This window comes from Ammodytes marinus (assembly GCF_949987685.1).
Source record: "Ammodytes marinus genome assembly, contig: scaffold_348, whole genome shotgun sequence".
NCBI classification, from domain to species: Eukaryota; Metazoa; Chordata; class Actinopteri; order Uranoscopiformes; family Ammodytidae; genus Ammodytes; species Ammodytes marinus.
Genome location: NW_027648245.1, coordinates 12,501 through 25,000, shown reverse-complemented (window position 1 = coordinate 25,000; position 12,500 = coordinate 12,501). Strand labels below are relative to the sequence as shown.

Here is a 12,500-nt window from a genome sequence, read left to right as displayed (position 1 = left end):
TTTTAAATTCATCGTATAAAACTCATTTTTTTTGCTATAATACTCATATTTGGTCAATTACATACACATTTTAAGACACTGAATTACATTAAAGGAACTGATAAGACAGCATTGCAAAGCTGCTTTTGTGTTTACAAGTGTTGCTGACAGTCTAATTCATTGTATGCTATAATACTCATATTTGGTCAATTACATACACATTTTAAGACACACTGAATTACATTAATGGAACTGATAAGACAGCATTGCACAGCTGCTTTTGTCTTTACAATTGTTGCTGACTGAGTCTAGCCCACACATCTCTATCTATCTCCATGTGACGTGAAGTCACAGATGTAGGAGGAGCAATGCGCTCCAAGATGTCCTCAAATGGATACCACAGGGTATCATCCCGACTTGGCCAGAAGTACCTGTTCGGTCCAACAGTGTGCATGCATTTGACTTGTACATGCGATTCATCTGTGGTCAGAATGATCCCTGGATAAAAGTCATGGTCATACTTAATGATGCACCATTGTCCACAAACCAGTGGATTTTCCACGTCAACTTCCTTTTCTGACACAGTAGAGGACACTTTAGTATCAAAACTGAAAAACTGTGTGTTGTAGCACTGGCACACTAGCTGCTTGGTTTGTAGTGAGCACATACAGCTTACATCACGGTACGAGATTTCCTTTGATGCCACACTAACAACCTGGTGGATCCTCATTGTGGAAGGAACCACTGGTAGATTAGTTGGCATACTCTGGATTGCATTTTCTATGGCCTCATCTTCAATAAAGAACAACTTGATGGCAGAGTTATTCTCCTCCAGGACCTTGTGCAGTGTTTTAGCATTGGGTATGTCACAGCCGTGACTTATTAGCCTGTCTGCGGTTCTCTTTAAGGCTGCACCGACACCATCCGGTGCTCCCTTCCCATGCCCAGCCTCAAAAAAGTTCCACGTCCCGCCCCTGAAGCCTCTCTTGGCCAGTTCTGTGCTGAACAGAAAGAAATTGCCCTTTTGCCTGTACTGTGTACAAGGGCCATCGCTAAAAAAGTGCACAGTTGTTGTTTCTGGATTTGTCAGTTGCAGGTGATCGAGCACAGGGTCAAGGTGTGCCCAGATAGCAGGAGGGCCCTTATTCTTTGAGGATGCTATTGTTGTGAAGCAGGTTGGTTTATTTTGTCCAATGTAGAGAACACCTGTGTGGAGGACAGCCTGCTCATGTGATGAACCGAAGTGCACAGATTGGATCTCCGACCCATATCTGCAAGTAAAATTTTCAGAAAAATCCATGTGGATTAGGCACTCTGTGGACAAATTATTTCTGAGCTCCCGACAATAAGCAAACTGATGCTTAATGTTAAACAGATGCCTCCTAAACTTGCCGAGATACATGTGAAATAACTCGATGAGTTGTTCTTGTGTGGCATTAACTTCATCTTTTACAGTAACTTTTACTGTTCCTCCTTCCTCATTTTTTCTTGGCTTTTCCTTCACCATCCATTGAGGATATGCTACCCTTTCTTCAGCCCTGTACAAGTGCGAGATCGGAACGGTTGCATTCTTGCATGTTTCACACTGACCATACATGCATGGTTTGCTGGAGGTACTGCAACATATAATCTTGACCAAGCTTTCAAGCTCTGAGGTCTCTATAAGCTTTAATTGCCTGAGTTTGTCTGCGGCAAAGGCCAAATTTTCATGTAGCTTACACATGCAAGTCTCTCTATCAGCGAGGGAGGGGTGAATAACCCAAAAGGGCCGGAGGCGGCAGAACATGGAATAGGATATCTCCCCTGAGTTCTCAGCCAGATATTTTCTATGAAGGTTCTTCATGGTGTCGAGGAGGAACTTCTTCTGCATTTTTTTTTTACTTTTTGTAAGGGTCTGCTTTTTCCCTGTTGTCATTCGGCTGACATCGTCTCGGATGAAGAAATCTCTCACCTTATTTTTAAGGTCGTCAAACTTTGTTGTCCCCTTTCTGTCAAAAGAAGTAACATTGCAGCTGTTTGTGAGCCTGCGCCTTTTTTTTGAGAAACCTAATGTACCCTCTGAATACTTGAGCAATTTATACTTCCTGATTATGCTACCGACCACTACCTTCGATATTGTTTGCCTCTCTCTTTCAGTTTTTGCCCTATTGTATTTTTCTTTTATTTGGGCAATAAGTGCTTCATGATGCAGTAAAGCCCTTTTGACGTGACTTGTGACAGTGCTGCCTTCAGCTGATTCTGCAGATCGTGTAAGGTTCTTCTGTTTTGAACGCTGGAGCCTTTTTTTGTATTTGTCTCTGGACTTCCTCTCTCGATCAAGTTCTGCCTTTAGTTCTTCTATCTGCTTTTCTAACTTCTTTCTTGTCTTTCTTGTCCTTTTCCTCCCTTGCTCATATTGCCTGAAATAAATATATACACAATGAATTAGTTCACAAGAAAATCAGAGGAATACAGTATACTCTTAAACAAACACTAATATAAGCATAATAGGGCTTTTTAACTCTTGTTCCAAGTGTTAGTTTACATAACAAGCAAATCAGAAATCCCTTTTTGTATGCACACCTAAACTCTGTCACACACGAACACACACACACACACACACACACTCTTTCTCTCGCTCTCTCTCCCTCTCTCTCTCTCTCTCTCTCTCTCTCTCTCTCACACACACACACTCAAAGATTCCTTTGTTTTTATTATGCACATTATGTATCTTATCCAAACCTTGTTGGCTCTCTCATGTATCCTTCAGGACTCTGTGGTGGGGTATACAGGGTGTTTAAGGTCTGTTTCCTTTCTTTTTCTCGTTCCTTCGCTTCTCTCCACATCTTTCTCCTCCTTTTTTGACCTCTCTCATCTAGATCTTCAATTCTTTTCTTCCTCCCTGCCTCACTATCTCTTTTCCATCTTGTGCGTTCGCTCCTGAGGTATTTTTCCCTTTGTACTGGATCAGCATTTCTCCTTGCCCTGTACTCTCTTTGCCTTTCTGCTGCTGTTTTTGCCATTGTTGAATCTGAAAGTATAGGCAACTCAATAACTTCTCTCCAAGGTCTTTTGATACATCCTTTCAATTAATGTTACAATACGATCACTGGACATTCTTTTGGTGGTAATACTCCTAAACACTTTAGTGTGCAAAAGAACAAGATCATTGCTTTTTATTGAGTTGATGCTGTAAAACCAGTAACAACAAACATAGGAGTACTTCACCCATACGGAACCGGTTTTATTATTATAAAATAACTATTATAATGTTATAATGTTTTTCTTCACTTAGCCTTCCCTTGGCCCAGCTGTCTTGTTAATCCTAACCCTACATTTGACCATGTGTGATGTCATACATGGTCAAATGTAGGGACAGTGAGACCATAAAACACTCTTTCTGCCTTTTCTCAAGCTAGGAGGAACCAATTTCTAATGTTTTTGCATATTTATACTACATAGGATCTCAGACTTCAATACATCTTCATATTCCCACCAATGAAGTAGGTCTTTAATGTCATATTTAATAAGAAAAGTACAAAATATGACAAAGATGTAACAGGGATTCAACCCCGTAACAGGCATTCAACCCTGTTACAGTAAGAAGTGTGACGGGGCTGAATGTGACGGGGTTGAAAGTTTTATGCTAATCTTTTGTTAATGTGTTCATGCTAGCAGCTAGTAGTGCACCACATGGCATTATACAATTTAGATATTTGTGCACTTTTCCAGTTGCAAACTTTTTTTTTGACACACCTGGTTTACTATGAGTTTTCCTCCTAACAGTGTTGAAGCCCTATGATTGACCAAGCCCATTTGTACATAAAAATCATCAAATATTCATAGAAAGTTAAAGAGAAGCCTACCTCTTGCTGCACCATGATGTTCAAAAGACTTTGATGATGTCACTTGCTCATGAAGAATGTCAAATAGGTCGTACCATTATTTTATGGTAGGGGGAGAGTGGTTGCGTTACGGGGTTGAATGAAACGCAGGGACAGGGATAAACGCTTAAATAACTTAAAAAATTCAAATATATTCTTTATATTAAATGTGTTATTCTTTAACATTACCCATTTTAATTAAATTAAACCAAAAAGTGCAGTGTTATTTAACATTGAGTACTCAAAATGGATAGTATTCTTTTCATGATGATGAATGGGGACAGGCAGAATTCCCAATAATCAAAGAGAGAAAACATGTAAATGTTGAAATAAATTAGTATTTAAATGTTTTCCTTCCTACAGCATATTAAAAACATGCAGAACTTTAAAAATATCTGGTTGAAATGTTCTTCAATACATGTTATGTAAAGTTATAGTAGTAGAACTGCTTGGGACATTGCAAGATTATAAAGGGCACCGAATCTGTAGAATGACCCAGCAGCGTTTTGGACCAGCTGGAGTTTATGGAGGAGTTTGTGGGGGAGACCAAACAGAAGGGAGTTGCAGTAATCAGGAATGGAAGTAAATGAAGATTTGAAAGTTGATGCAAACAGTTGTTCCAGGTGTCCAATCTTTAGCTGATGACTTCTAAACCCTCTGTCTGTGTAAAAGCAATGTTGGAACAGACTGTGTGTGTGTGTGTGTGTGTGTGTGTGTGTGTGTGTGTGTGTGTGTGTGTGTGTGTGTGTGTGTGTGTGTGTGTGTGTGTGTGTGTGTGTGTGTGTGTGTGTGTGTGTGTGTGTGTGTGTGTGTGTGCTGCAGGAAGTAGTAGATTTTATTGTTAGATCATATAGATCGATTCATTTCATTCCAGAGCACATTGAGACATTAAACTGAGTAAATTACAATAAAAACTGTCAAGATATATATTTTCTAAAACTTTTGGTCCATAAAAACTAAGAAATACTGTGTCTCTCTCTCCCTCCCTCTCTCTCTCCCCCTTGCTCTCTCTCTCTCTCTCTCCCTCCCTCTCTCTCTCTCCCTCTCTCCCTCTCTCTCCCCCTTGCTCTCTCTCTCCCTCTCTCTCTCCCTCCCTCCCTCTCTCTCCCTCCCTCCCTCTCCCCCTCCCCCTCTCTCTCTCCCACCCTTCCTCCCTCCCTCCCTCTCTCCCTCCCTCTCCCTCTCTCTCTCTCTCTCTGTCCCTCCCTCCCTCCCTCCCTCTCTCTCTCTCTCTGTCCCTCCCTCCCTCTCTCTCTCCCTCTCTCTCTCCCTCCCTCCCTCCCTCCCTCCCTCCCTCCCTCCCCCTCTCTCTCTCTCCCACCCTTCCTCCCTCCCTCCCTCTCTCCCTCCCTCTCCCTCTCTCTCTCTCTCTGTCCCTCTCTCTCTCGCTCTCCCTCCCTCCCTCCCTCCCTCCCTCTCTCTCTCTCTCTCTCTCCCTCCCTCTCTCTCTCTCTCCCTCCCTCCCTCTCTCTCTCTCTGTCCCTCCCTCTCTCTCTCTCTCTCTGTCCCTCCCTCCCTCTCTCTCTCTCTCTCCCTCCCTCCCTCCCTCCCTCTCTCTCTCTCTGTCCCTCCCTCCCTTTCTCTCTCTCTCTCTGTCCCTCCCTCCCTCCCTCTCTCCCTCCCTCTTTTTCTGCGTTTTTTTTCAGAACAAGCAGTGGAACTGGAGGATCAGCAGACTGAGGTTGAGAAGCTGAAGAAACAGCAGCAAGGTTTGTGTGTGTGTGTGTGTGTGTGTGTATATGTGTGTGTGTGTGTGTGTGTGTGTGTGTGTGTGTGTGTGTGTGTGTGTGTGTGTGTGTGTGTATTGGTCTGTATATGGGTGTGTGTGTGTGTGTGTGTGTGTGTGTGTGTGTGTGTGTGTGTGAGTGTGTGTGTGTACAGTATATGGGTGTGTGTGTGTGTGTGTGTGAGTGTGTTTGTGTGTGTGTGTGTGTGTGTGTGTGTGTGTGTGTGTGTGTGTGTGTGTGTGTGTGTGTGTGTGTGTGTGTGTGTGTGTGTGTGTGTGGATGAATCACTTCTCCTCCTCTAACAAAAACCTGTTCAAACATTTTCAACCAGAATATATTTTCAGAAGGAAAAGTAAGTTCTTAAATACAGGCCCTCAACAGACCCGCACCGTTACACTGAGGTTGCGTTCCGAATCTCATACTTTCTACTATTTAGTTTGGTAGAAAAAAGATTTAGGATGTCCCGATTCTTGTGGCCAGATTTAGGATGGTTAGAAGTACCCGGATGTCCTACTTCATGCGGCCGAGATTGTTAGTGTTGAAAACTGCATCCTATTTGGGCGATTCTGACCCACAATCCAGTGCGCACGTGAAGTGACGTAACATCGACGAAGCCTATAGGTCCATGTTATGAAAACAAACGGGGATGCGACGGATATAAAAGCAAGAGGCAAGATCAAGGCGCAATGTTATGATGAAATAAGAGAGTAAAGTATGTCCCAATAGTATGCTGCATCCTAACTAGATTCTTTTTATCGTCGGATGTAGTATGTAGAATAGAAAAAAGAAAGAGTATGAGATTCGGAACGCAACCTTAGAAATGCAAACATTTCACAGACCGTGCGTCCCCACTCCACAGGGTGTGCTATTATTCAGTTTTTAGATTTTCCACAAGGTGGCGCTGTTATTAAGCCCCGACTGAAAACGTAAATCTGATTGACTTGACATTTCTCACACAGGTGTACTTTAGGGTGCTCTGGGACCATATAGGTCCGTCCGCCTATCAATATGTTTTGCTAATTAGCATAAACTGAAAAACAGGTTTTTAAAATCTTACTATATCGACACCAAACTGGGGACTAAGATACACATGTCCATAAAGTAGGCTAGCTTGAAAAACATGGCCGCCATTGTCCAAAACTTTTATGCAGGGGCGGAGCTTAGCAGCTAATTGGCCAAAACTCATTGACCAGACAGACAGACAGACAGACAGACAGACAGACAGACAGACAGACAGACAGACAGACAGACAGACAGATAGGTCTTATCATCATACAACTTGCTGGATATGTGCAGAAGACATGTGTTAGCATGTCCACCAAAGCTTTTAGAGATTAACCCATAGGGGGCGCCAAAAATGAGAAAACCATAGTTCAGAAATGCAATGTTTGACAGGCCACACCCCTCGCCCCTGAATCTGATTGACTTGAAATGTCTTACACACGTACAGCTCATAGTGCTCCACAATAAAGCCTCTTGGACCTTAGGGGTCAGCCATGATTGTTTTTTATTAAAATACAGTCACGTGACATTTTCTTCATGGAAGTCCAACCTGTCATCACCACATTGTGCACACAGCCTTAGGGGACCGACATACACACGTGTATAAAGTTTTAGCGAGATAGCTCAAGAAACATTGACCAAAACGTTTTCACAAGAGCGGCCCTTTGCTGCTGATTTGGCACAACTGTCCAATCGGCCCCAACTTGGGACTTGTCTTCAGAAAGAGCGTGGCGGCGGTTCTGCCAATGGTCTCGAGCCGGGCTGGCTGTCAGCGCCGCGGGCCTGTACCTTTAAAATCTCAACAGGATTTTCTAGTTGAAATATATTCTTAAAGTGATGGATAGAAGATAAACTTCAGAGGATAATGGGGCGTGTGTCGTGTCAAAGACAGCTGAATATATTCTCATTGCTCTCTCTCTCGGTCTCTCCCTCTCTCTGTCTCTCTCTCCCTCTCTCTCTCTCTCTCTCTCCCTCTCTCTCTCTCTCTCTCTCTCTCTCCCTCTCTCCCTCTCTCTCTCTCTCTGTCTCCCTCTCTCTCTCTCAGTTCAACAGGTGGCCTTCTCAGCTTCTCTGTGGTCCAGAGGCAAGAACACGTTTGGACCCTTTACGGAACACACTACTCTGATCTTCAAGAGCGTCCTCACAAACATTGGAGATGCCTACAACCAGAATACAGGTACCTTCTTTTAACGATCTGTTTGTAGCATTTTATTTTTATTTTATTTTACATTTAAAAATGTCTAGGTGCGCTCTGGTGGTGTAGTGGATAGAGCGTGTACCATATCGGCTCAGGCCTTCGTTGCAGTGGTCGTGGGTTCAAATCTGACCCGTGGACCTTTACTGCAGGTCATCCCCCCCCCCCCCCTCTCTCTCTCTCTCTCTCTGTCTCCCCATTTCAACTCTGGACTGTCTAATAAAGCTTGAAAATGCCAGAAAATGTCTAAAATGTCTAATTTCCAACAGGTATTTTCACTGCCCCTGTGAAAGGGGCCTACCAGTTCCAGTGGTACATAGGCGCGCGTGGAGGTTCTGTCAATACAGCTGTTGCATTGGTCAAGAACTCCGAGGTGACTTATATGGCATACAAGGAGCAGGCGGCCGGTTATGTGATCACTCCTCAAGCCGTTAGCGTGATTCTTAAGGCTGGGGATGTTGTGTTTCTGCGTCTGTGGCCAGGCTTTAAAGTGCATGATAATTCCAATCATCACACCTCCTACAGCGGTCACATGCTTTTCCCCATGTGAGACAGAAGCACTTCCTCTATGAAATCCATCCATGCTGCTTGTTTTCTTTAACACTACTGCACTTAACCTCACTCTGAATCACTGCAGCGCTGTGAAGTTAACTGAGCTGAATGAGAGAGAGAGCAATGCAACATGTATGCAAACTATCATGTAGGAAATGTGATTATTTTCTTATCATTAAACATAATTGCAGCATTATATCTGGATGTCTTTATTATTGATGTTTTGAATTTAAAGGTGCAGTGTGTAATTTGACATCATCAAGAAAGTTCTACAAAGTTCTAGAATGCAACACTCCCTGAGTAACCCCAACCCTTTCGAATAATAACAGAAGCTACAGTGGCCTTCAAGGACAAGAACAATTCTACATTTTAAACAATGCACCTGATGACATTCCAACTATGACACTTTCAAGATGGCGGCACTAGGCCTTGGTCCAAAATATGCAGAAATATGGACATATATGAGACCCTTTCTAAGGGAAAAAATAATAATTCAAAACATTTTTTTCAGCTATTATGCACTAAATTAAATGTACTTATGGATATTATAATTACTTTCTACAAAAAATAAAACCCAAAATTTTACACACTGCAGGTTTAAATATCAACACATTGAAAGCAGAACATGTTGGTACTGGACCATTTATGTGATGCAAGGTGTATTTATAATTGAATAATTCACAACAGTTTGTATTTGTATAATTGCTAAATGAGTTTCACTTTGCCATTACTGGATGTCATATTCCACTGATTGTTGCTCAAGAGAGGTACTTTATACCTTAAAGCTGCAGTGTGTAGAATGTTGGGTTTTATTTCCTAGCAGATTTTGTAGAAAGTAATTATAATATCCATAAGTACATTTAATTTAGTGCATAATAGCTGAAAAAAATGTTTTGAATGATTTTTTTCCCCTTAGAAAGGGTCTCATATATGTCCATATTTCTGCATATTTTGGACCAAGGCCTAGTGCCGCCATCTTGAAAGTGTCATAGTTGGAATGTCATCAGGTGCATTGTTTAAAATGTAGAATTGTTCTTGTCCTTGAAGGCCACTGTAGCTTCTGTTATTATTCTAAAGGGGTGGGGTTACCCAGGGAGTGTTGCATTCTAGAACTTTGTAGAACTTTCTTGATGATGTCATATTACACACTGCACCTTTAACTCTTTACATTTCAGAGAGAAATATTATACTTTTTATTGCACTGAAGGTATTTGACATTTATTGTTACTGGTCATTTTTACATGAAAAACATGATAAGTATCTAAGACTGGCTTTGATCACGTATTGATTAATGATAAATAGAGATGAATACAATATTCTATAATTGTATAAGACTGCGCCACGAGCAATTCTGCATAACATGACTTTTTATACTTCATGCATGAATTATAACAAACTCAGTCAGATAATATTGTTAAATGTCTCTGAGAACGTGGTAAAGCGCCATATAAATCTGATGAATTATTATTGTAAGTAAGTAAGTAAAGTTTATTTATATAGCGCCTCTCGCAGACCAGGGTCACAAAGCGCTTCACATTAAAAAAAACACAATAAAACACAATAAAACGACACATATACAGAGTCTGTTACAAAGAAGAGTTTCCTAAGAACGTACAATATAATACTATAGAATATAATACAGAGTACATAGACATGGATCTAGAAAGCCTGTCTGAACAAGTGCGTCTTAAGCTGACTCTTAAAAATATCCACAGAGTCCAGAATGCGCAGGGACTGGGGCAGGTAATTCCACAGACGAGGAGCAACAGCCTTGAAAGATCTGTCTCCTCTGGTTTTAAAACCAGTGCGAGGAACCATCAGGAGGTTCTGCGTGGAGGACCTCAGGCTCCTGTTGTTATTGTTGACGGCTCAGGTGGCCTGCAGATAACCAGGATTTATTTATTTCACCTCTAGGCCTATTTATACAGACCAGTCATAAAGAACAAATTCTTTTTTACAATGGTTTCCTGATGGTTTCCATGGTGCTCACTATCACACATTTAGACAGATTTGTGAACAATGTTTGAGAGAAATGGTAATATTGTGTATCTGGAATGAATTTTAGATCTTTAAGTCCATCTCATGAAAAATGGGAGCAAAAACAAAAGTGTTGCGTTTATATTTTTGTTGAGTATATCTATCCGTCTGTCTGTCTGTCTATCTATCTATCCGTCTGTCTGTCTGTCTGTCTATCTATCTGTCTGTCTGTCTATCTATCTATCCGTCTGTCTGTCTGTCTATCTATCTATCTGTCTGTCTGTCTGTCTGTCTATCTATCTATCTGTCTATCAATCTATCTATCTTTCTGTCTGTCTGTCTATCTATCTATCTATCTATCTTCCATAACATGTCTTCTTTCATACTAGTATAAATCAAAGGTCCAACATGTACATTCAGGTGTTTATTTGACTAAACCTTGTCTGTTTGCGTCTGTATATTTCTCCTATACAACCATCTTTAACGGACATTATCTCAACATTAGTATTTTTCTCTCAATACTCTGAACCAAAAATCTCAACTTCTAAAGCACTTACATCAACTAAACTTTCCATAATCATTCTCAGCACTATTCTGAAGGTTATTACAGAAGGATTTGTTCATATGTTGTTCACTGTCTGATTTATGAGACATTTTCTCTTAACATTCTTAAACATGCTGAAAATGCAGAAAGTTTGCCCCGTGTGTGTGTGTGTGTGTGTGTGTGTGTGATTTTAATGCACATTAATCTCCATATAAAATACTCTTGCAATCATTTACTAATTCAGCAGAAAACAAACGAAAGACGACCAACTCTTTCACATTCTGTTTTAATATAAATATATTCAGTTTTGTAAACAGTTTAACGAACAGCTGTCCCATGAAAACAGGTCTGAAAAAACTAGTACTAAAGGTGTAGTCAGTGATTCTGGAGAACGCTTGTTGTCAAAATCAGTGAATATTTCCTCATGATCCACTACCTGTCCTTACTGGGAAAGAAAATCCAGTGTTAATACACAGCCTAGGCTCTGTAAACGTGCATGTTGCTATCTACGGTGGGCCCTTTGTTAACATACCTGTTTACAGAGCCTAGGCTGTGTATATTCACTGATTTTGACAACAAGCGTTCTCCAGAATCACTGACTACACCTTTAATTCATGAATCTTGAATGTCTTTGAGCCCGATGGTCTGACATCACACATGTTGGGTCAGGGGCTGCGTTCCAATCCCCATACTTCCCTACTATTTAGTACGCCAGAAAAAGATTTAGGATGTCCCAATACATGCACGGCAATTGTAGTATGCTGAAAATACATAAATGTCCCACTAACTCCAATAGCATTTTGGAGTATTCGTCTTTATTCTTGACATTTCTCGACATTATGAAAAAAAAATGTCCTTATCTGATTTTTTTTCTCTCCTGTCTGTGGCCCTTAAACTCTTCTGTACTTTAGTATGTAGTAAAAAGAAAAAGTATGTGATTTGGAACGCAGGGATAGGGTTTGGGGTTAGGACAACAAGTGTGTGTGTGTGTATTCAGGGTTAGGGGTTGAGTCTATGACATCACTTCTTCTTCCTGACAACGGTCCATCCGTCGGCTTCTTCCTGAGGTGCCTGTCTGTCTGCCTGTCTGTCCACCTGTCTGTCCGCCTGTCTGTCTGCTCCGGCCGTCTGTCTGTCTGAAGGGGGTGGGGCTTCAGTCTCCATCGCCTGAAAAACAACCAATCAAGATTATCAGAATCAGAATCACGGAAGTTTTAAAAAAAATTCTTTATTGCTTCTGTATACTTCAGTGTAAACAGTCCGACGAACCTCGCATACACAATGGATGGTTAAGTAGACAGTATGTAGTATATACATGTTGAGTATGTAGGAGGGAGGACGTTAGTAGGACTTTTAGTATGTAGTAAGTATATACATGTTGAGTATGTAGGAGGGAGGACATTAGTAGTTAGTAGGGCTTTTACAACACATACAGACCCTGCGTTCCAATCCCCATACTATCTAATATTTAGTTTGGTAGAAAAAAGATTAAGCATGTCCCGATTCTCAGATTTAGGATGGTTAGAAGTACCTGTGTCTAGAGGGTCGCCCTTAACTCAGTTGGTAGGGCGTCCCTCCCCCCCCCATGGGCCTCGGCCAGCAGCGGACCCGGGTTTGATTCCAGCCCGCGGTCGTTCTCTGCATGTCACTCCCCTCTCTGC

At 41.5% G+C, this 12,500-nt stretch overlaps 2 protein-coding genes across 2 annotated transcripts in view; one reads left to right on the top strand and one right to left on the bottom strand.

Annotated features, from left to right (window-relative positions):
* LOC307270865 (complement C1q-like protein 4) overlaps positions 1-8,316 on the top strand; it is a gene marked incomplete at its 3' end in the record, with an annotated part of 9,951 nt that extends 1,635 nt beyond the window's left edge. Inside the window, exons 2-4 of the mRNA XM_080054753.1 lie at positions 5,489-5,551; positions 7,617-7,748; positions 8,036-8,316. Coding sequence (XP_079910879.1) covers positions 5,489-5,551; positions 7,617-7,748; positions 8,036-8,316 — 476 coding nt within the window. The remainder of the gene's footprint in view (positions 1-5,488; positions 5,552-7,616; positions 7,749-8,035) is intronic.
* Positions 8,317-11,356: 3,040 nt separating this feature from the next.
* Positions 11,357-12,500, bottom strand: part of LOC307270866 (pre-rRNA-processing protein TSR2 homolog) — a gene marked incomplete at its 5' end in the record, with an annotated part of 4,567 nt that continues 3,423 nt past the window's right edge. The window contains one exon of the mRNA XM_080054754.1: positions 11,357-12,006. Coding sequence (XP_079910880.1) covers positions 11,860-12,006 — 147 coding nt within the window. The 3' untranslated portion in view covers positions 11,357-11,859. The remainder of the gene's footprint in view (positions 12,007-12,500) is intronic.